This window comes from Danio aesculapii, chromosome 16, assembly GCF_903798145.1.
Source record: "Danio aesculapii chromosome 16, fDanAes4.1, whole genome shotgun sequence".
NCBI lineage: Eukaryota > Metazoa > Chordata > Actinopteri > Cypriniformes > Danionidae > Danio > Danio aesculapii.
The window spans coordinates 29464376-29486349 of NC_079450.1; the positions used below are offsets into that span (position 1 = coordinate 29464376).

Below are 21974 nucleotides of genomic sequence, written 5' to 3' on the forward strand. Positions count from 1 at the left end.
ATTCTGATGCTTAAAATGCTCACTACCCCCTATTAACTCTTTGTATTTTCATTGAAACCATTTATATGCCCTGATTGTTTTTTTTTAATAATAACTTTTTTTCCTTTCTTTTTCTTTGTTTAATTATTTTTTTATTATCTATTTTTCTTTATTTTAATTATTATAACCATTATTTTCTTTGTATTATAATGCTTATTCCTTGTATTTTTTATTGTTGTGTTCTTTGGTAATTATTGGAAAATGTAAAACTAATAAAAACACTTGTTAAAAAAAATGCTGAGGTAAAGTAAACTGTCAAATTTCAAAGACATGGCATGGAAAATCTAATTTAATGCAGTGCTTCTTGTTTGGTCTGATAATAACTTTATATCGTATCTCAGCCAGGTAGTGAAGACCACTGTTTTAAAAAAAAAATCTGATCTTAAACACGGCGATTTTGTATGGGATGACAATTAACCGGAATTCCTGAGGCTGGCTGACTGAAATGAAAAGTCCGTGTGAATATACCCCATTCAATACTAAGGGAAGCATCCAGCAGATGGCACTATCATCTAGGTTTATAATAGTGGTTGCACAATATGATTTTTCTTCTACAATTAAAGTTCACATCTACTTACTGCAGTTATTACAGTGAACGACAAATGATAATTACATGAATATAACACATGGCAAGCCGTTGATTATCCCTTACTTGTATCATTATTTATATTATATACACTGAATATCCAGTGTGGATGTCAATAATTAAAAAAGATCATGAAATATTGTATGCTTATTAATTTTTTGTAGTTATATTCCATAAAAATATCACAGTTTGAAATATAGATGAACAAATATGATTTTGACAGCCTGTGCCTTATTATTGTTATATAAACTATTTTATAGTTATTTAATATTACTCTAATCATTTTAAAGTATTCTTTCTTTCAGTCATTAAATTATTACGATAAAAATATAACAAATATTTCAAAACCCAAATGCACATCATTTATTATCAACTCAAGGGCTGTAATTACAAATCTAAAAGTAAAAGTAGTAAAATGACTACTTTGGTTAATCGGTCAAGCAATGATGTTAGCAGCAGATGAGAAAAACCCCAAAATACTCCAATTAAATAGTCATTTTTAATTTCTCCCAATAGCAAATTTAAACCCAGAAGCGGGTCTACCTGTAGGAGGCTGTCTGGAGGGTAGTGGTCGAGTGAAGTTGCTCTGTCCTCCACGAGGCTCGCTGTAAGTCCCTCTGTGAGTAACAGCAGTCACTGGTGTGCTCCAAGTGGATCCTCGACCTCCTTCCCGACGAGGATAGTTACCTAAAAGACACACAAATTATACATCACAGCTTATATCAGCCCCATATAAAGGCAAGTACTGAGTATAAAGAGCTAGAGAATAATCATTCTGGATAAACTGAGAAACACAATCTGTTGATTTAAAATAGAAATAATGATCCTCTTATAGCTGCAAATAAACAAATAAATAAAATTTACAAGCGGTTCTAACAAAATATTATCTGACGAATTATTATTTTATTCTATTTTTTTTAATTGAATGAATAATTACTCACTCATAAAGACATTTCATTAAAAGATCATTCAGCATTTTTAAATCTAGTGAAGGAGTTGTTCACCTTTTGGTGTTAAGGTGTGTGCACACCGAGACAATTGTATCGCGTGATTATCGCTGGTGTTTAATGACTTGTGACTAAACAAAAGGCGCTAACGTGAGTGTGCACACTGACACACAAAACACCAGGCACAAAAATCATTATAAAGTCATTATCGTTATAAAGCACAGTATTTCATATTACAAAATGACTTGGTGGCACTTGGTGGCAAGAAAAAATGAGTCGAGCACGCAGGAATTAGCCAGGCGCGCAGATATAGTTGATGGTGAGTTTAATTAATTACATTTTTTAATTTACAGTTTTTCCTGCAAACTGTTGACCAGGTGTTTGTGTGCTGTAGTGGAGGAGGTTAAACAGAAAAAGAGTGAGGGTGATGACTACTACAGTGTATCAAGCGAGTGTCCGAAAAATAAAGCAGCGCAGCGCCACCTTCTGTGATTTTTTTTTTATTTTTTTTTTTTTAAGCGCCATCTAATGTCGGGGAGTGATTTTGAACATTCAACTCAGCTCACTGCCAGTAAAAATTGCTTGGGCATGAATACTGAAAAACATCTTGTTAAACGATAGCAATAAGCGTGATCAATTAAAAGCGTGGTTTAATAATGCATTTGCTACAAGGAAAGCTGGGTAATTCATCAAATCTGAAATTGAGCAAAGCTGCGATTGTCGTGCCTGTCTTTTCAGTGAAGCACGGTCTGATTAGTAGTAAGTCTCCTTCGAATGCCAGAGGGAGCACTTGCAGAAACCCATGAACCTGTCCTAAAACAAGGAAATCCCCTGGGAAAAATAGTGGCTGAATAAACAGATTTATCTATTTAGCTGCTTTTATTAATTCAGCGTGACTAATAAACTATGACTATTGAATAATTTCAAACAAGGATTTATTTCAAACACTCGACCGCATTTGAGCTGCATTTGGAGTAAAAACATGTTATTAAATGTTGTACTTTCACAGGCAGAATTTATTACAGCCATAGTTCATTGAGAAGTGATGATTATGTCAATGTCATTCTCAACCAATTAAAAAGAATTCAAATTTGTCGGCGCCAATAGCCTAGTGGTTAAGTGCGCCACATATAGCACCATTGTGCTTACGGCGACCCGAGTTCGATTCCCGTCTCGAGGTCCTTTGCCAACCCTTCCCCTCTTTCTGCTCCCAATACTTTCCTGTCTATAATCTCCACTATCCTATCCAAATTAAAGGTGAAAATAAACCTAAAAATAATTATATATAAAAAAAAAGAATTCAAATTTAAACAGATTTTTTTGCATAGCTTATCAGTGTACTAAGACTCTAAATGCACATGCTGAAGGTTTACAAGAACTGGCTTTAATGACAAAATGTACATAAAAAAAATAAATAAATAAAAATAAAAATAATAATAATAATAATAATAATAATAATAATAATAATAATCGCCTATTAATTAAACGGCTAGCCATTGGTATAGTGTTTATATACTAGCTGTTATGCCAGGACTTCTGTTACAATTTGAAGGGTTGTAACAGAAATAATTTTACTGGTTGAAAAGACTAAAGACACCGGCGCCAACAACCTAGAGGTGAAGTGCGCCTACATATAGCACTGAGGTGCTTACGACGACCTAAGCTCAAAATCTTTTGATGATATTGTTCCCCCCTCTCTCTGCCTCCCATACTTTCCTGTCTAAAGACTGAAGTCGTCCATACATAACGACTGCTGACTCTAGGTCAAACGTAGACTTAAATATATACAGTTGTGATGGATAAAGACTTAATAGACATACAAATACATAAACATACCAGCGAGCAGCACACTCTTGGGGGCCGGTGGAGTGAAGAAGCGTGTGTGACTCTGGAAGCCTCTTCCTCTGGTTCCCCCAGTGAACATGCCTCTGGTGAGGGGTTTGGCTCCTCCACCCTTTGGTGGACGTTTGGGCAGCGTCAGGCCGGTTGGTGGACCCACATCCTTGAACTCTGCAGCCAGGAAATCATCTACATGCATGGAAGGAGGTCGACTGGTGTTCTGCTTGCGCTGGCGGAAAATGTCATGTGGTCGAGAGAGCTGGCCAAACGAACCGCGGCCCCGACCCCGAGGGGCTGCCATGATATGAGCTCGCTTTGCTGGCTCCACGTAGTCAGACCTCCCGCTGCAAATACAGACACCGATTTTTAGATGTATGAATAAAAATCAAATAACCAAGATTGATCATGATTAAATAAACAATCAATAAATCAATAAATAATTCCAGATGTATGCACTTCAGTGGCACTTATCCTTATTACACGTGTTCCACATACTTATTATAGTAATTACAATAAATTATACAGAATCACATGCAAATATAACTCTAAACTTAACTCACATTCTTACACTAACCATATAGTAAGTACATGTAATTGATTGACACTACACAGTATTGAAAGTAATAGTTACTCTGTAACAAAAGCTACATTTCCATCCACCTATTTTGATGTGCAAAAAAAATTGGTTAATGGAAACGTCAAGATGCGCTAAATTTTGAAAATGCGCATAAAAAACATGCGCATAACTGAGTAAGATAAACTTCGATTAGATTCGATTAGAAATTTGATTAGAAAAGATCCGCATAAACTACTATGGAAAATTGTAAACACTTTTAACAAACAAATTCCAGGATGCGCATTAAAAAAAGTAATGTGACTTTATTATAAGAGATCATGTAATGATAAAAAATGTGTGTGAATGGACAAACCAGCAGGCTGAGCACACTGTAAAACATCAGAAATGTTGTTTTGGTCATTCTAAAACGCCAGTATTAGTGTTATTATATCATTACGTATCTTTAGAACTGTCAAGAGCGTCTGTGCTTCGTGTCTGACACCTTCGAGCACCACCACGTGTTCATTGTGTGTCAGCATACTGTCTTCTGTGGTGTCATTTATTAAATAAAGAAAAGATTCACGCAGCTTCTCCTACCTCAGAAAATTCAGTTTGTACTTTTAATATTTGGTACTAGTACATTAGGAAGTGACGATTTTGATCTCTTTGACTCGGATGGAAAAGCTGCTTTATTTGCATGTCTTTTATGCAATATTTCAGTTTTGCGCATAAAGTTCATTTGCATCTTTGGATGGAAACATAGCTGAAGACATCTTAAAATGTAGTGTGACCATAACTGTGGTTACTTTGGTCGCTAAATGTGGATTTTGTGCATTTTAAAGAAATTCTGACTAAATTATTCATGAATGACCATGACGTGTTAAAGGCTTACACCATTTAGATAATTGCCTAGACTAATAGACCCTTTTCACATTTCCATGTTTCTCAGAAGTGGTCATAGTTGGGTAAACTTAATGGGAGAGTACAACAAATCCTTATTTTGCATTCCTATCTGCTCATATAATAAAAGAAAAACTCAATGATAGTGTTATCAAGACTTTCAGAAAAAGGAAATAAATAGTGTGAGACTGATAACGGCAGACAAAAGAGAGAACAACATCAAATTTACAGTCCCGCCCATAGAAGCTCCATTACAAACACCTTGCATAATCGATCACTTGTTTTTAGTAATTTGATGCAAAGTTGATATAATACAAAGTATAGCTTTATACGTACGTATGTTTTTCTATATGAAAATATTTAAAACTTTTAAGGATTTAAGATGATAATGAAGATTAAGTGCACCATTAGCATCTTCTGAAAAGGGTCCATTACAACACACTGATGCCAGTAAACTGCAGCCCTGTTGTGTTTCTCCAAGCATACCATGAGAGTTTTAGAAATAAGCTCATGTGTTCTTGCTTTACTTATTCCTCGCATCTGCTGTACATGTTTTGTATGCAAGTCGCAAGCGCTTCAAAACTATGCACAAACTAGGGATGCTCATTTCAGATAATTTTGCCAACAGTCAACCGCTGCTAGCTAACCGAATATTAACCGTTAACTGGTTAGATTAATATTAAAGTATTATTTTCTTTAATTTCAAACATGTTTTATAAGCTGTAAAATTAAAGCCTCAGTTTAATGCAGAGTTTTCATTGTGCAAAAATCTTTGGATTTGTTTGATTCATAGATTATCTAGGCTATTTTAAATAATAAATATTGTTGGAAATTTTTTCAATAATTTGTTGTTATGCCAATTTGATGTGTTTATGAGTGGTGTCGGAGTGCACTACGACTTGTGGCCGGCTTGTTTCCAAAGCAGCGCACATTTCAGAAAGTTTTGTTTTGTGGCTTCTTTCTCCAATTGTGCAAATTTATATTTAAATTTATATATATATATATATATATATATATATATATATATATATATAGAGAGAGAGAGAGAGAGAGAGAGAGAGAGAGAGAGAGAGAGAGAGAGAGAGAGAGAGAGAGAGAGAGAGAGAGAGAGAGAGAGAGAGAGAGAGAGAGAGAGAGAGAGAGAGAGAGAGAGAGAGAGAGAGAGAGAGAGAGATAGATAGATAGATAGATGGATATGTATGTATGTCTATATCTATACATACATACTCACACTAGTAGTTGATAAGAAGAATTTAAATATGGCAGCATAATATTGTGCTCTGCAATATTTCTAAAAATAAATCTCTGAGATCCGCCCCCTATCAGTCAATCACTGTGTGCATAGTAAATAAGCATGCTGACATCATCCATAGTGACAAGCTCAACCCTGGAGAGAGAGAGAAAGTATTTTTTTTAATTGTTTAACTGAGACCATTCGGTAAAAACGCCCTTTCGGTTTACGGTGAATCGATTATTATGAGCATCCCTGCACAAACTAATGGCATTCTCACTTAAAGGGACAGTTCACCCAAAAATGAAAATTTCCTCACTGTTTGCTCACATTCAAGTGGGCTTGTTAAGCTGCTTTGGCACAATCTACATTGTAAAAGTGCTATAGGAATAAACATGAATTGAATTGATTTACACAAAACAAGGTAAAAAAGCAGCCATGACATCCATAATGGCAACAAAAACTACTATGGAATACTATGGTTTTATTCAGTATATCTTCCTTTGTGTTTAATTTTTATTTTGGGATGAACTATAGCTTTATTCAGCATTAGATAAGGTACATAAGTAATTAAAGAGATTATCAACCAATAATAAATCAATAAATGATTTATCATTGGCCTTCTCAGAAAAAAAGTTAAAATAGCGGACAACACCTTGTGTACCTGGATGTAATAAAGGTCTCGTGTTTGTGTTTGCCCAGTCTGAAGCCTTTGCTCGGTTTGCTGTTTCCTGGAGAAGAAGGTTCACTGAGGAATGAGCGCTCTAACTCTGCCTTCAGGTCTAATTCTGTACAACACTGCTGGGCCAGCGCAACCAGGTCTACTTTCACCTGCAAATGGATTGATGAACGAATAAATGAACAGGAGTGCTCAGTGTTAATCTGAACACAATTAAATTATTAATTCCTGCAAATCCATGATGTCCCTCACCATGTCTACTTCTGTCTCCATCTCATCTGGCTGGAATGGAGAAAACCACAGGGCCTTTAACTGCTCATCCAGAACATCGGAAAGTACATACACCGTCCTGAAGGGAGAGAATCAGAAAATGAGGCCGTATAACACTAGACACATTTTCAGAATGTAATGACACTCACAATTTTGTCTGGATAAAGTATTGAAATTTGTGCAAAAAAGATAAATTAAAGCAAGCACATCCAAATGTCTTAACCAGGTGCAAGATAAAAACAATGTTAATAATTATGATAATTAAAAAATGTAAACAAATAAAGAACGAAAAACTTTTATTTTATATAAGAAAAACGAATTAAAAGTGGCCACATTCCAAAACCCCAATTCGACACTTGCATTTATTTTACACCAATATTTAAGACAAATCTTAATATATATTATTGTATGGAATTAATAAGAACAAGTCATTACTAGTATTCACCTAATAATAATTAACTAAATTTAATTAAATTATTTTAAACTAAACTAATAAACTAAATTAATTGTAAATCATGAGTGGTTAAACAGTCTAAATTTAGGAAACCTCAATATTTATGTCTAAAAATAGAAATAAATATTACTGTAAAGGTTTTCAAACAAAACAAACTCACATTTACATTTAGTCATTTAGCAGACGCTTTTATCCAAAGCGACTTACAAATGAGGACAAGGAAGCAATTTACACAACTATAAGAGCAACAGTGAATAAGTGCTATAGGCAAGTCTCAGGTGTGTAAAGTCTAAGCAGCAAAGCATTAGTAATGTTTTTTTTTTCTCTCAAATACATAAATGATTATCTTCAAGTGAAAAAGGCGAGTGTGTTTAAGATTTAGGGAAAGGCTAAATATATATTTTTATTATATTAGTGTTTTTTGACACTAATTATCTCCACAGATAAATTAACAAAACTTGTATGAAGCACAGCATAACAACATTATTCCATAACACAAAAATAACCTTAACAAAAAAATGTACTATTTAATTGTACCAATTACACTTCATTTTAAAAGATGTGTATTTTCAAGGTCCTTAAGCACTAAGGTGCTGTATGTAAGTTTTTGACTCTTTTAAAGCATAAAAATACCACAAATTTTTGTGGACTTTTAAGAAACATGCCAAGTAAACATTCTTGTTTATCTGAAAAACAATGATGAAGTCAGATATTCTGCTTTGAAAATTTCTGTTACGTGCCAGAACGTCTTTGTTTTGGTCTCTTTAACCCGCCCAATGCCACTTTAGCCAGTTATATTTCAGCACCTAGAGTTGCCTTATTGGAAAACCGCGTATTTCATTCAGAAAGGCTCTCAAAGCATGCGCCCGTGAACAAAATGTGACCTTCGGTGGACAGTAGCAGACTCTGAAACGAGACACAGATTCAGAGTTCCACATGAGGTTATTAATTAGCAAATAATATAAATATTACGAATGTAAACATTAGGTGAGCAGGTTACATTTTTACCCTGTGTCCTAACAACATGCTACGTGACTAGACTTCCAGTGAAAGGCAATTTGGTTGTTTGCACCAGATGAAACGACAGAACTTTAAATACAAACTTTCAGAAGCACAGAATAGTGCACTTACTGCACTCCAACGAAATGGTACGGTTTATAATCTAATTAATACATATCAAACCTCTTTAACATTTTTAAATGTGTTGGCTTTCACTAATCACAGTTTATAAAGTTCAATTTCAAACTGTTTCTTTTATTTTCAAGATCTGAGGTGAACTATCTGCAGCTGCTTTCAGTAGTATGGCAATAAATGTCCCGTGAAATGGCATTCAAACTCACATTATTAGGATTTAACACTAAATAAAGCACATGAGGTGTACCTGAGGTAAACACTGTCAGTTTATCCTGTTGTTCAGCGGCAAGATATAGAAGTCATTTCTAATGTATCAATTTGAGGTGTTGGTTACATGGAACATGGAAAAGGATTCCTTCTATCGCGTGCCGTTGCTTTTATTTAGAACACGATTTAAATCAGCCTTTAGGCTCGATCATCAGACTCACTCTTATTGGTTGTCAATCTGGCAACCTGCACTTGCATTTGTTTTGATCCAGGAATGTAATGCCTAGTTCAACCACTGGGTGTCAAACTTACAAACTGCACCTTCAAACAGCTTCACTCTCTTGATAGAATCTCTGGTACATCTTTAGCTATCTTTTCTGGGTCAAAACAAACCCATATGCATTCTAAAAGGTACTTTTTTTCAGGTAAAATTTATTTAAAGTACTAAAATGTGTTGTTTTCATGTTTTTACTTTTAGCCAACTATAATAATCCATAAATACACACAGACCTGTGGTTGAACTGTGTCTGAAGGGGCTCGGGCGCAGGTAAAGAGGGCTCTGTCTCAGGCTCAGCATTAGTCTGTGCGTCTCCAGAACTTTCAATAATCTGTCGTAGTCCAACTACATTCTCAAGCAGAGCCTCCAAAGACTCGTCCTCCTTACAGAGCTTCTGCACAGGGGAAAACAATCGAGTGAAGGACAAGATTAATATGAGCTTCATCTCTTTTCATACAGCTATAAGGCAGAATTTAATTTCGATGTAACCCACCACATACCATAATATGTTTCTCCAGTTCACATAGCGGATGCTCTCCTGAGTCTTCCTTCCACTGCAGCAGCTGCTTCATGTCAGTCACACTAAGAGCCAAAGAGCGGCTGTCCATGTCTTCATCCTATATAGCATAAAAAACATGTATTAGTGCCTGGGATGTCAATTTGAGGGGTTAATTTATTTATTACTGATGGAAAAATGAAGTCATCTTAAATGTCAAAGTTGAATGGTAAATCAATAACTCACTGCGTGATGATGCCTATAGAATGCAGATCTGAGAAACTAGGGTAAAAATGCTCTGTATGAGTTTTATTGTTATGTTTCATATTATATACTATAGTTTCAATATTACATGTGTAACAAGTAGAATATTACATAGGGGCTGTTTTTGTCCAGAACAGCAGGGGTGTAAATGTGATTCAGAATTTATACAACTGCTCTGAACAGAAGACGTTAATATTGTTTTATTTTAGACACAAAATTGTATGTTTCTGTTTAGTTTTGCCAGCAATAACATTACCTATAAAGTCATGTTTACAGAAATATGTCTCCGATCATCACAGAGCAGTTTTTTACTCTCTGAATGAAACCGTTGTTTGAATGAATCCAATGAATAAAAGGCCAAATATTGGCAGTTTTTCATTTTTTATTTAGAGTATTACTTAACAGAGCAAAATAATTACACAATTTCATATGATTCCTCCATAAATATTAAATTAAATAAGAAAATATAATAAGAAAAAAGAAATAGTCAACCCACAGATGGAAATTCTTTCATAATTTTCTGTTTATGTTGTTTCAAACCTATATGAAAGTTCTTTTGCTGAACAAAACAAATATTTTGACGAATGTTGGTGACCAAACTTTTTAAAGCTTCCATAACCGCTCTGTAAATTCATATAAATACCAATTTAGATGACGTATTTGAGAGTGAGCGAAAAAAACAGAGTGAGAGAATTGCCGTTTTAGTCTAAACGTTTGTTTTTGTAGAAGGAATTTATTTTTATTTAAATGACAAAATGACTTTAAATGGTCTTTGTAGGATTAGCTACTTGTTTGAATTTAACATATATGATTACATAATTTATTAGTAGTATCAGCGTACATTAGGGGTGTAATGGATCACGTTTGATCCGTGATTTGAACGGATCACAACCCACGGTTCGGTACACACATGACCTGCGGAATAATACTTTACTTGTAGGTTAATCCTAAATTTGTAACAATCGCAGAGAGATCACCTCTTCCGTCATTCAAACACATGTATGAAAGCATTTAGGCTTTCCTGTAAAATATAATGATGATGGAAGAAGTGGTGTAAGGTTATTCGGGATGTGGTGGGTTTCTTAGGTTATTAAAGGTGTTTTCTGTCACTACTTGTTTAGCCTGCATTAATGTAGTCAGGATAAGCTGCACGATTAACCATTAAAGATCGAGATCTCAACACCCACGCAACCATCAAGTATAAATGATGGTGATTTGCTTATGTTTATTAATCCTTCGAATCGCTGCATTCAAATTTGTTTAAAATTTTTTTATAAAAATCAAGAAAGAGATACAATCACCATCATATGCATTTAACTTGACGCTCAAAAATGAAAATTGTAGGCAGCAATTACATTACTTAACCAATAGGTGGCGACAACCAGCCATCAAAAAACGTCAATGAAACACGAGGTTTTATAAGTGAATAACTGAATTATTTATTGAAAATGAGACTAGAAATAAATATGGGTTGTACGAATTATAATTTGTACATTTAGCATCATCAGCAACAGTCTTAGTAACAGAATTTTTCACAGTATTGAATATTTTACTATTTATTTTTATTCAGCTGATTATTTCTTCATTTTGTTTTGAATAAAATTACAGGTTCTAAGTTCTGTTTGTTAAAACCAAGTGTCTTACTGTTCTGTTTTTGTAATAAATGCAAAGCAGATCCGAAAAATGGTCCAATCCGTGACTAAAAAACCATAATGTGATCCGAACCGTCAAATTTGTGATCTGTTACACCACTGGCATACATCCCAACATGAATCGATTCACCTTGAAACATAATGAGTATGTGAATTCACTTTGTGGGATTAGCTACTTGGTTAAATTTAACACAAGATTACGTTATCCGTGCAGTAGTATCAGCGTACATCCCAACACATAAAATATATCGATAACCACTGATTGTGTTGTCCACTTACCATAGCTTCACTGTTCAGAATCTGTCTCAAAAAGTCAAAGAGGGCTGAAAGGAGCTCCGCAAACTCTTTGTTGAAGGATGTGATTTCTCTGCGGATTAGAGAGGAAATGGCCGTGGTGTGTTTCTTCAGAGAGCTGCAACAAACGTAATTCAACTTTAATTAATATTATTAATATTATAATTAATATAATTAATATTATATAATATTACAGTTGAATTATGCATCCACAAAAAAATCCCAATCATATTCCAGTTGACCTTTTCAGGTGATAGAGACCGTAGTCGTGCTCTGTGAGAAACATCATAGTTCGCAGACATGTGAGTTGGAGTGTGTAGCTGCTGTGTGTGTTTCCCAACACGTCCAACATCCCCTCACAAATGCTGGTCATCATGTCTCTGGTCGGCAGCGCATTGGCCAGTAGCTCCGCCTCAGACACTGACGCTTCACCAGAACCGCTCACTACTAGCGACACATCCTGGTCACACAGGGACTGAAGGATGGAAGCCATGAGTTCAGCGTTCTGCTGTGCTGAAAGAGCCACATCAGCTGGCAGGACAAGCATAGCGAGCAGCGAGGGAAGAATGTCAGACAGTTTGTCCTCCACTTTGGCTTCACTCCGCGTCTCATTGCGTACAGATCCACTGAGCAGAGCCAACATGGCTACCTTGCAAGCCCGTTGAGATGCCAGGGAGTCGAGGAGGGCGAGTACTCTTATTAAACGCGAGCCAGCTGCTTCCCTAAAAACACAACACGCATAATCCATCTTAATACAACAAATCCACAAGCTCGTGTCACCATGATACTGAAATTTGTAACTTTGATAATCTATATAATACCTTAAAAAAATTATGATAACTTTTTCCATATCTCATGGTTTATTTAGCCACAGTATTTATTAAAATGTGTTAAAAAAAAACAAATAAAATTAAATAAAATTAAAAACAAAAATGTTATTTTTATTATTGTTATTTGCAATAATTTTTTTCTCCAAGTAGTATTCTAATAAATAACGTAATGAAGTTGTCTAATTCTTAAATTCAGTCTTAGAGAAGAAACTACTAGCCTAAAGCTAAAGTAAAAAAAATAAAATAGATAAAAATAAAAAAGTTAAAAAAAATTGTTCATTATAAATTAATTCATTCATTTAATATATATAAAATAATTAAATAACCAATAGCACCAAAAAATACAAAAAACAAATATGCGGCTATCCTATTTAAATGAAAATTACCATCTCCTCAAACTTACCATCAACTTTTTAATCTCAAACTTAAAGGGCCTCTATAATGCATTATAAAAGGTCTGATTTTGGTTTTGGGGTCTCCAACAACAGGCTGATATGCACACAAGGTCAAAAAAACCTTTCATTGTCTTATAAGATGCATTTATTTTTACCTAATTATCCCAAGGATTCCCATATGATTTGTTCAGAGATTCATTTGTTCCCAAAGCTCTCCTTGGCACGATGCTAATCTGCGCCGATTGGTCCGATGACCCAGTCTATTGGGATTGGTTGACTGCGTTCAGCATGAGACAGAGAGGAATGCCCAGCATGACTTCTCAACATTGTTGAAGAAGTCAGAGAGCAGAGTGTATGTGTGAGCCCAATGCAGGAGTGTATTAAAGTAATGCAGTTTAACACCACCATATTGCTCTATTCTTAACCATGACACACATGCAGTATTAATCCACACAGTGCCAAAATCTGAACTATCTGAAACATGTGTAATAACAGCTGACGGTGGCCATAGCAACGACAAAAGGCAGTGGATCGCGAACTCACAAACACATTAAAATCCGTAAACAAATCGGCACGTGTCATGTTTCAACATGGTTTTAGACGTGATATGAGAATATAAAGTGTTAACACCATCAGTCAATACATAATTTGCAAGGTAGAGAAAACAAGGAGACAACCATTTTAATCGCACTTAAGTTACTTACACTTGTGAAATGGAGGAAGAAACTGATCCATGAACTGCTTACAGTAAAGTTCCTGTTAAGCTCTGACAAAGTCCCATACATCAATAGTCTTTTCTGATCCTTCCTTTAACAAACTGCCGACGATTCCCCGTTGTAAGCGTGTAGATTGCTGAAGCACTCATCAGAACAATGATGGGAACACAGCACAAGGCTGAGGCTATAATGCTGAGGTATTTTTGCAAAAATAAACTTCAACCACTGACTCTTCACAGCCTCATCTTGAGTAGGGAAAGTAACACTAACTTTTCCTCACACTTCAGAGCACAGCGTCTTCACGACATGATTCAACCAGAATCTGCTACAGGGTTTGTGGGCGGGGCCGGGGGTTTAAATTTTCCCGGATCTGCGCACGCAACAAATGGGTGAGGCTTGAGTTCTCTATCGATGTCATGCCGACACAGCTAAAGACTCGTTGCTCCCAAAGACTCATTTGATCCACTCTGAGTCGACTCTTGTATAGGCGAATCAATAGTTTAAAGTCTTACACACTGCATGGAAGGTAATTTCAAAAACCCATAATAGCGGCTCTTTAAAAGAATAAATTGAGCTCATATTTTGAATTCCTTTAAGAAAGCTTATTCTGGATAAAATGTGTTTTGGGATTTTTATTTTGTATTGTTTCTTTATTTATTCATTCATTCATTCCTATTTTTGCTTGTTTGGATGTTTATATGTATGCTTATAGTATTGTGACTGTGTGTCCATTAAGTTGCCATTTATAATGCTTACATTTGTATGTTTTTCTATTTTCTTTTCCCACTGTAGTTCTGTAACAGCTCGATGCGTGTATTGTGCCTTGAGTTGCTTATATGCTTTTAAATTAACAAAAAACAAATTGCATACCATTCTTCAATGAGATCTAATGTCGTTTAAATTTTTTCCTCACAAATTACCCACAAGTGGTTCCAAACCTTCACGTGTTTCTTTTTTCTATTGAACACAAAAGCAGGTATTTGGAAGAATGTTGTAAACCAGAAATCATTGACATCCATAGTAGGAAGAACAACTACTACAGAAGTCAATGGTTACAGGTTTAAAACATTTTTCAAAATATCTTCTTTTGTGTTCAACAGAAGAAAGAGGTGTGTGCCAAGTGAATGGTGAGTTAATAATGGCAGATTTTTCATTATTAAGGTGAACTATTCCTTTAATCTGATGAGTGTGTGTCTTACTGTTGCATCTCCTCCTGCAGCTGCTCCAGCAGTGTCCTCATGACCAGAGTGGCGGTGGGTGCAGCGAGATCACACAGCTGAACACACACACGGCGGAGCATGGAGAGAAGCGGCGGACAACTGCTCACACACGCGCACCTCAGCACTTCCTGCAACACTCGAGCTTGAGCGTGTAAGTGCACACTCCACAACTTTCGTGTGTTCATCGCAACCCCAATGTCTTGGACCGACAGAGCCTGAAGGAAAAAGAGAGATGGAAAAGTTCATCAATAAGCGTATTTTCTTTATTAATGAACTAATTCAACTAAATTTTTCCTTTTTTTGCTTCTCTTGACATTTCCTCTTTTTTTATTGTGTATTTATTATTTTTTTGTAACATTAATTTGGCTGTAATAGATAAGCTTCAAATTTGGCTTCAGTACTGACTAATCTAATGTATAAGCACAAATATAATATTGTACAACGTCCTATTAAAAATATGAAATTAAAAGACATTTGTGAGGGGTGTACTAATATATGCTGAGCACTGTATGTTTTATTAAGAGTCTGAAAGCATTTACTTGATGAATCCTTTTAGAATGCAGCTAATGTGATCATAAAAATCAAGCATAAAATAAATCTGGACTGCTTTTCACTTTTTATAAGATGAGATATAGTTAAGTAATATCCAATAATATCAAAGTGTGCCAATTTCTAGAGTATTAGCATGTGACAATGTTCACAAATATGACACTGAATTTCTATAATAGTTGAGTGCAAGTTACGCTTTAGACACAATATTTTCTTGTTTGTTTGTTTGTTTGTTTGTTTGACCAATGAAATTACCAAACAATGCCAGAGAGGTTTTTCAGTTAGTTTTAATTTTTGTTAAGTACACCAATGATTAGGCCCACAGATTTTTAGCCAATCTACTGTCTATTCATTTACTTGTGTAAATGTGTGTACATTTTTTATTTAAGTTTTTAAATTAATTTCAGTAATATTATTGACTGATATAAAAATGTTCATATGATTTATTTACAATACATAATTGATTTAAACCTCAAGCATGACTTACTGTTCAATTTTTTTACCACATTTCCTAATTTAGTCAGGTCAGGTCAGTTTTTAAGATTTTCACTTGCTCTGCTAGTGTTTTCACTGGCTAAACTAAACTAAAATACAAATATGTGTTTGCAATATTTTTTTTCTCCAAACATTATAATAAATAATGTAATGAAGCAGTCTAATTCTTAATTTTAGTATCAGAGAAGAAACTACTAGCCTAAAGCTTATAAAATAGTTCACGCTGAACAAAGCAATTAATTAAATGTATATAATTAAAATAATTAAATTACAACCAATACCACTAATAAATACAAAGAACAAATGCTACTTTAAATGGAAATTGCCATCTCCTCCAACTCATCAATAGGTTTTCTTTAACCTACTTTTTACACTCAAACTTAAAAGAATAAATGAAGCTCATATCTTGAATTCTTAATAATTAAGTATACCAAAGATTAGGCCCACATGCACACAGTTTTCTGCAAGTTTTTAGCCAATCATAGTCTATTTTTTTTACTTGTGTAAATGTGTGTAAATTTATATTTATTCAGTTTTTAAATTTATTTTAGTAATATTATGGACTGATATAAAAATTTTCATATGATTTATTTACAATACAGTTTACAAAGTCATATTTTTTGACTTGCTTTGTTTACCAAATAAGAGAATCTAATTGGATTTGCATTGTAAACACTGAATAAAAGCTAAAAACCTTTTTTTTTTTATTTCATATATTAAGTTTTTAGTTACAATCATTCCACATAAATCTGCAGAATTTTACAAATTTTTACAAAATTCTGCACAAAAACAGCAAAACATGTCTGCAGATTCTATCTGGCCTACCAATGATTCACTGATCCATTTAATTTCCAAGTGAATCATCTAATTCAAATTAATCAGTTGTATCTATGAATCACGTGATCCTTTGACAAAATGATTTATATATGACATGACTAGGGCCAGACAGAATCTGCAGTCATTTTTTGCCATTTCTGCACAGGATTTGGTAAAAATGTTGTAAAAATTCTGCAGATTAATGCGAAAGTAAAAACTTAATATATGAAATAAAAAATAATAATTTAACTTTTTTAACTTTCATTTTAAGAGTTCACACTGATGATTGGTAATAAGCTTGTTTGGCATGCTGTCCCTGGAGAGAACCCTGAGCTTATAAGATCCTCAAGCCCTGGGCTCCCTCTCGTTTGCAGGGCAAGCTCAGGTAGATCTCGATAAACTCCCCCAACTTATTTCTGGCTAATGACAGATATAGGACGGCTAAGGAGAGATATACGGCTTGCTAAGAGCTTGGCTATGGTATCAATTTGCTATGTTCAATTTACTTAGGTTGCGTGTTTTTTGTACTGTAGGAGTAAACCGGAGAACCTGGGGATAACTCAAACGAGCACGGGGAGAATGAGCAAACTCCGCACAGAAACGTAAACTGGTTTAGTAGAGATTTTAACCAGAGACATTCTTGCTGTGAGGCAACAGTGCTAACCACTGGGCTGCCGTGTCACCCATCTGGAAAGCACAGGGAGTAGGGGTAGGTAGGGGGATTCTTCAAGACAAAGACACTGAGGTAAGAAACTCTGGTTATTTATAGCGAGTTAGGAATCATCTGATTGGTTAGTCAATCGTGAGCTGATGTGGGACCAGCTGTGAACAATCATATAAGCAAGTGATCCTCTCGAAATTAGTTTATAAATAAACTTCACTTAACGTTTACAATACAAATCCAATTAGATCTACTTAATTGGTAAACAAATCAAGTTCCTTATATTATATAATTACTAAAAGACAGAAAATATTTCTTTATAAGCTGTATTGTAAATAAATCATATAAACATTTTCATATTAGTCAATAATATTACTGAAATGAATTTAAAAACCGAATAAATTTAAATGTATACACATTTACACAAGTAAATATATAGACTCAATGACGGGCTAAAAATCTGTGGAATCTGTGTGGGCCTAGACATGACCTAACCAGCCAATGTACCAACACAAAAACACATTCAGCAAAGGATAAAATAAATAAAATAATAAAAATCTGCAATGTCACTATTGCTCACCCAATATGGGACATTCAACCCTAAGCTGTATTTATTATATTTATAGCTGCACGCATGTGCTCAGTACCTGCGTGGTCTGCATGGGGAGAGGAAGAGGAAGTAGTTCAGACAGCAGACTGAGACTACTATAGATATTCTCTGGAGCAGCCAGAATAGAGTTCAGCACTTCCTTCAGCATCAGAGACCAGCTGTTGCCGGCCACGGTCTCCTCAGAACCCGTCTCCTGTTCACTAACAGCATGCGTGAACGTCAACAGGATCTCAGTCACGTCTCCTTGGATACGCAGCTCCTCTGCATCCAGGCGGCCGGTTGATGGGGTGGAGCAGAGGATCTTGTGAAGGGTGACACAGACGGAGGGCACACGCACGTCACGAAACTCGCAGGTTCCCCCGCACAGCAGCTCTGTCAGCATGGCTCGGATGAGTCTCAGCGAGCAGGAGGCCACTGACAGCATCATGAGTCGCTGCGCCGTGGGCCCCATTGGCCCGTGCAGTCGCCATGGCAGCAACAACAGTGATGTAAGCTTCTGGAGGACTTTAATAAAAGTGTCCATTCCCTCTGCACTGAAGAGGGCTATTATGGCCTGATTCCACTTCAAGTCTTTCTGCTGGCCTGCTCAAACAAGGAGTCATGACAGAACATGTAAATTATTACATTATAATAATGAATAGTGAGGAGTCATCAGTTAAAGAGAGCAATATTTTCTCTTCTTTATTAAGTAAAAATGACTCTGGAGTGCCTCAAGGCTCTGTAATTGGCCTATTTATACTTACTAACAACATCTGTAAATGATCCAAAGATACATATATCAGATATATCAGGGTTTCTGCGGGTTTCACAAAGTCAAATTTAAGACTTTAAGATCTTTTTAAGACTGTTATACAGAGCTAAACACTATTTTTTCCGGTTGGTCATGTGGAAAAGAGATTTACTTGCCTTATCCCAAAATAAAAGCTAATTAGTTATTTCATTGCCACATATTTGAAATGTGACAAAACAAGCAAACCCTGGTAGTATGCATGCACATTTTAACAGAATTTTTCTTAAAAAAAAAAAAAAAAAACATTAGTATATAGGGTTTAGTTAGAGGTTTTTGAGATGGATTGTTGGTGATTGGAGAAATTGACAGATGAAAATTAAGACTTGTTTAAAAGGATTTAAGACTTACAACACAACATTTCAGAGAATTTTTCTAAAATTTAGTTTTTGAAATTTAAACCTTTTTAAGAGCCCACGGAAATCCTGTATTATATTTTTTATCATATAAAGCCAAACATATGTGCTGAGAATTTAAATATTGAATGTAGTAGATTAGGAAAACTAACATTCTATTGAAGATCCCATCAAAGAATGAACAATATATGTCTTTAATTTTCAAGTACTTTTTTTAAATTATAAAAAAATTATATATATATATATATATATATATATATATATATATATATATATATATATATATATATATATATATATATATATATATATATATATATATAACTAATAAAAATAATTATGAAAAAATATTTAATTACACTTTTTGTACTTATCTTATAAATCTTTTTATACAACATAAGAGACTGGTAAATAATGTCTGTTAAATGCTTGTATGCAGTGTTAGGTACATTAAATTGTGAAAAAATTGGCAAAACTGTAAAAGTGCAAAGCACAAATCACATATTTTGACATTTGCTTCCTTCCTGTCTGCATCTGTGTAGTATTTATGAAAGACATTTAGAGTTAAAATTAAAAGCATACCAATTTAGACAATGCAGAAAAACAATATATGCTATTAAGGGCTTCTTAAAAAATTCTAAAATTATTAAAATACTATTTAAGATGATAAAAAAAATGTATTTCGAGTAAACAAATTGTGGCCTTTTTTGACAAATCACTGTTTTTGAGAAAGATTGTATATTTATGCTTTAAATTGATTATTTTTGCCTAAATATATTTTTGTAGCTTTTTCGTTCAAAGAAATAATTCAAGCTCATTTTTAAATAATATTATCTATTTAAATAAACTTAATTTTTTGAATTATTGAAGTATTTGAATAACAGAATATTTGTCTCTTCGGTGCATTTACAAATTATGTTATGTGCATTTATACTGCAGAGGGTTTCTGCAGGTTTCACAAAGGTAAACTTAAGACTTTTTAAGACTTTAAGGACCATTATAAATGAAATTTTAGACTAATAAAGGGCTAAATGCTAAGGAATTTTTCAAATGGCACAGATGGAAAAGATTTTTCAAAAAACAATTATAATTTAATACATTTAATAATACAATAATAATTTAATAATTAAAAAAAATATATTTTTTTATATTTCTTAGCAAAATATTTTAAATATTGTGTAAAAGCAAGCAAGCTCCACTTGTATCCATACACTTTTTTTCCAACAAACTTTCTCTAAAACAAAAAACTAACAAATGTTTTAAAAGTTTAATTATAACATAAATCTACGTACAACAATCTGTCCAGGTCGGTGTTCTCAGCAGTAAATGCAGGGAGCACTTTTAAACAAATGTTACTGTAAGTTAAACAATTAAACCATTGATAACCAAATGTAACCAAAATTAAAGTTTTATTGATATAAATTGTTGTATGGGTATTGGGTAGCAATACCTGAACAAAGGAAAATTAAAACCTTTTTAAAAAAGATTTAAGACCTACAATAATATTTCAGTAGATTTAAGAATTTTTAAGGCCTAAAACTTTGATTTTGTGATTTAAAACATTAAGACTTTTTAAGATCCCGCGGACACCCTGCTGTAATATCTAATCTGTAATCACAAATCTGACATGACACATTTCACTCATTTTTGTCCTGTTTAAGTAAGATCAAGATTAAGGTGTGTAATATGTGTGAATGTACCTTGCACAGTGGCTGGTGGGCAGGCAATGTGGCACAAAACTCTGAGAGCAGTAACAAGACCCACCCCATCTGCAGTCATCAAGTTCTCCAGATTCTGAAAAAAACCCCAGCAAAACTTAGTTCCTATACCACAATTCTTAAATGTCTTCGTCATCCAGTGTGATCTAGTCCAATGACTGAATGAATGTTTTTAAGCTTATTGCAAAGGATAAAAATGTGTCTCATTCATGTTGAAACCTGAACAGTCTATCAATGCCTTTATCAGTGATTAAACATGAGATGGCTATACACGTTGCAACTCATTCTCTATAATCTAAAACCCCTCAAAATGCCGTAAATGTTTATAATGTGGTTGATAAGCTCACCTGCTTTATGTAGTCAATAAGCATAGGAATGCCACTGATATCGAAATGTAACTTTTCAAGTGGCTCCAACCACTTAGAGAGCTCTGAAAAACATATAAATCACAGAGGTCAGATGTGAAAGCACTTTACATTAGCAAAAAATTTGAAATCTGCTTTTAAGGCCATGAAATAAAACTTGCTTCTTAACAGATCCCATAAGTGATGTTTTGGCTGACATTAAAGTGTTTGGGGGGCTGCAAAAGTGAAACAGGCTCACCTTGAAGCTTGGCGTTGTTTTCATCAGCTTTGCAAACAAGAAGAAGTGGAGCGGCATAGTGCTCCATCATCCGGAGATCACTTGATGTCTGAATTACCAGCAGTACAAGCATACAGGCGTAGTTATACGTTACAGATTTCCTTGCTTTGCCTTCCCTGATAGAGAGATTGAGAGCATGTCAGAAAGCTAAATGGAACAAAAATGTTATTGTAACTAAAAACGATTATATGGCAGGGGTGTCCAAACTCGGTCCTGGAGGGCCGCTGTCTTACACAGTTTAGCTCCAACTTCCTTCACAAACACCTGCCTGGAAGTTTCAAGTATACCTGATTCAGGTGGATCTAATTGGGCTTGGAACTAAACTTTGCAGGACACCAGCCCTCCAGGACCGAG

The 21974-nt window shown here is 34.5% G+C and overlaps 1 protein-coding gene across 4 annotated transcripts in view; it reads right to left on the minus strand.

Moving 5' to 3' along the window:
* The window catches only part of virma (vir like m6A methyltransferase associated), a 37941-nt gene that overhangs the window by 861 nt on the left and 15106 nt on the right, over positions 1–21974 (minus strand). The window contains exons 10-23 of one of the 4 annotated variants that reach the window (XM_056474958.1): positions 21582–21736; positions 21326–21408; positions 20961–21054; positions 18155–18699; positions 14966–15201; positions 12068–12547; positions 11811–11943; positions 9862–9897; positions 9620–9736; positions 9353–9513; positions 7030–7126; positions 6763–6929; positions 3409–3755; positions 1169–1312 (exon numbers count right to left, since the gene is read on the minus strand). In XM_056474958.1, coding sequence (XP_056330933.1) covers positions 1169–1312; positions 3409–3755; positions 6763–6929; positions 7030–7126; positions 9353–9513; positions 9620–9736; positions 9862–9897; positions 11811–11943; positions 12068–12547; positions 14966–15201; positions 18155–18699; positions 20961–21054; positions 21326–21408; positions 21582–21736 — 2795 coding nt within the window. Of the gene's footprint in view, positions 1–1168; positions 1313–3408; positions 3756–6753; positions 6930–7029; positions 7127–9352; positions 9514–9619; positions 9737–9861; positions 9898–11810; positions 11944–12067; positions 12548–14965; positions 15202–18154; positions 18700–20960; positions 21055–21325; positions 21409–21581; positions 21737–21974 lie in introns of all 4 variants that reach the window. The other 3 variants (XM_056474957.1, XM_056474960.1, XM_056474959.1) reach the window with 3 other exon arrangements.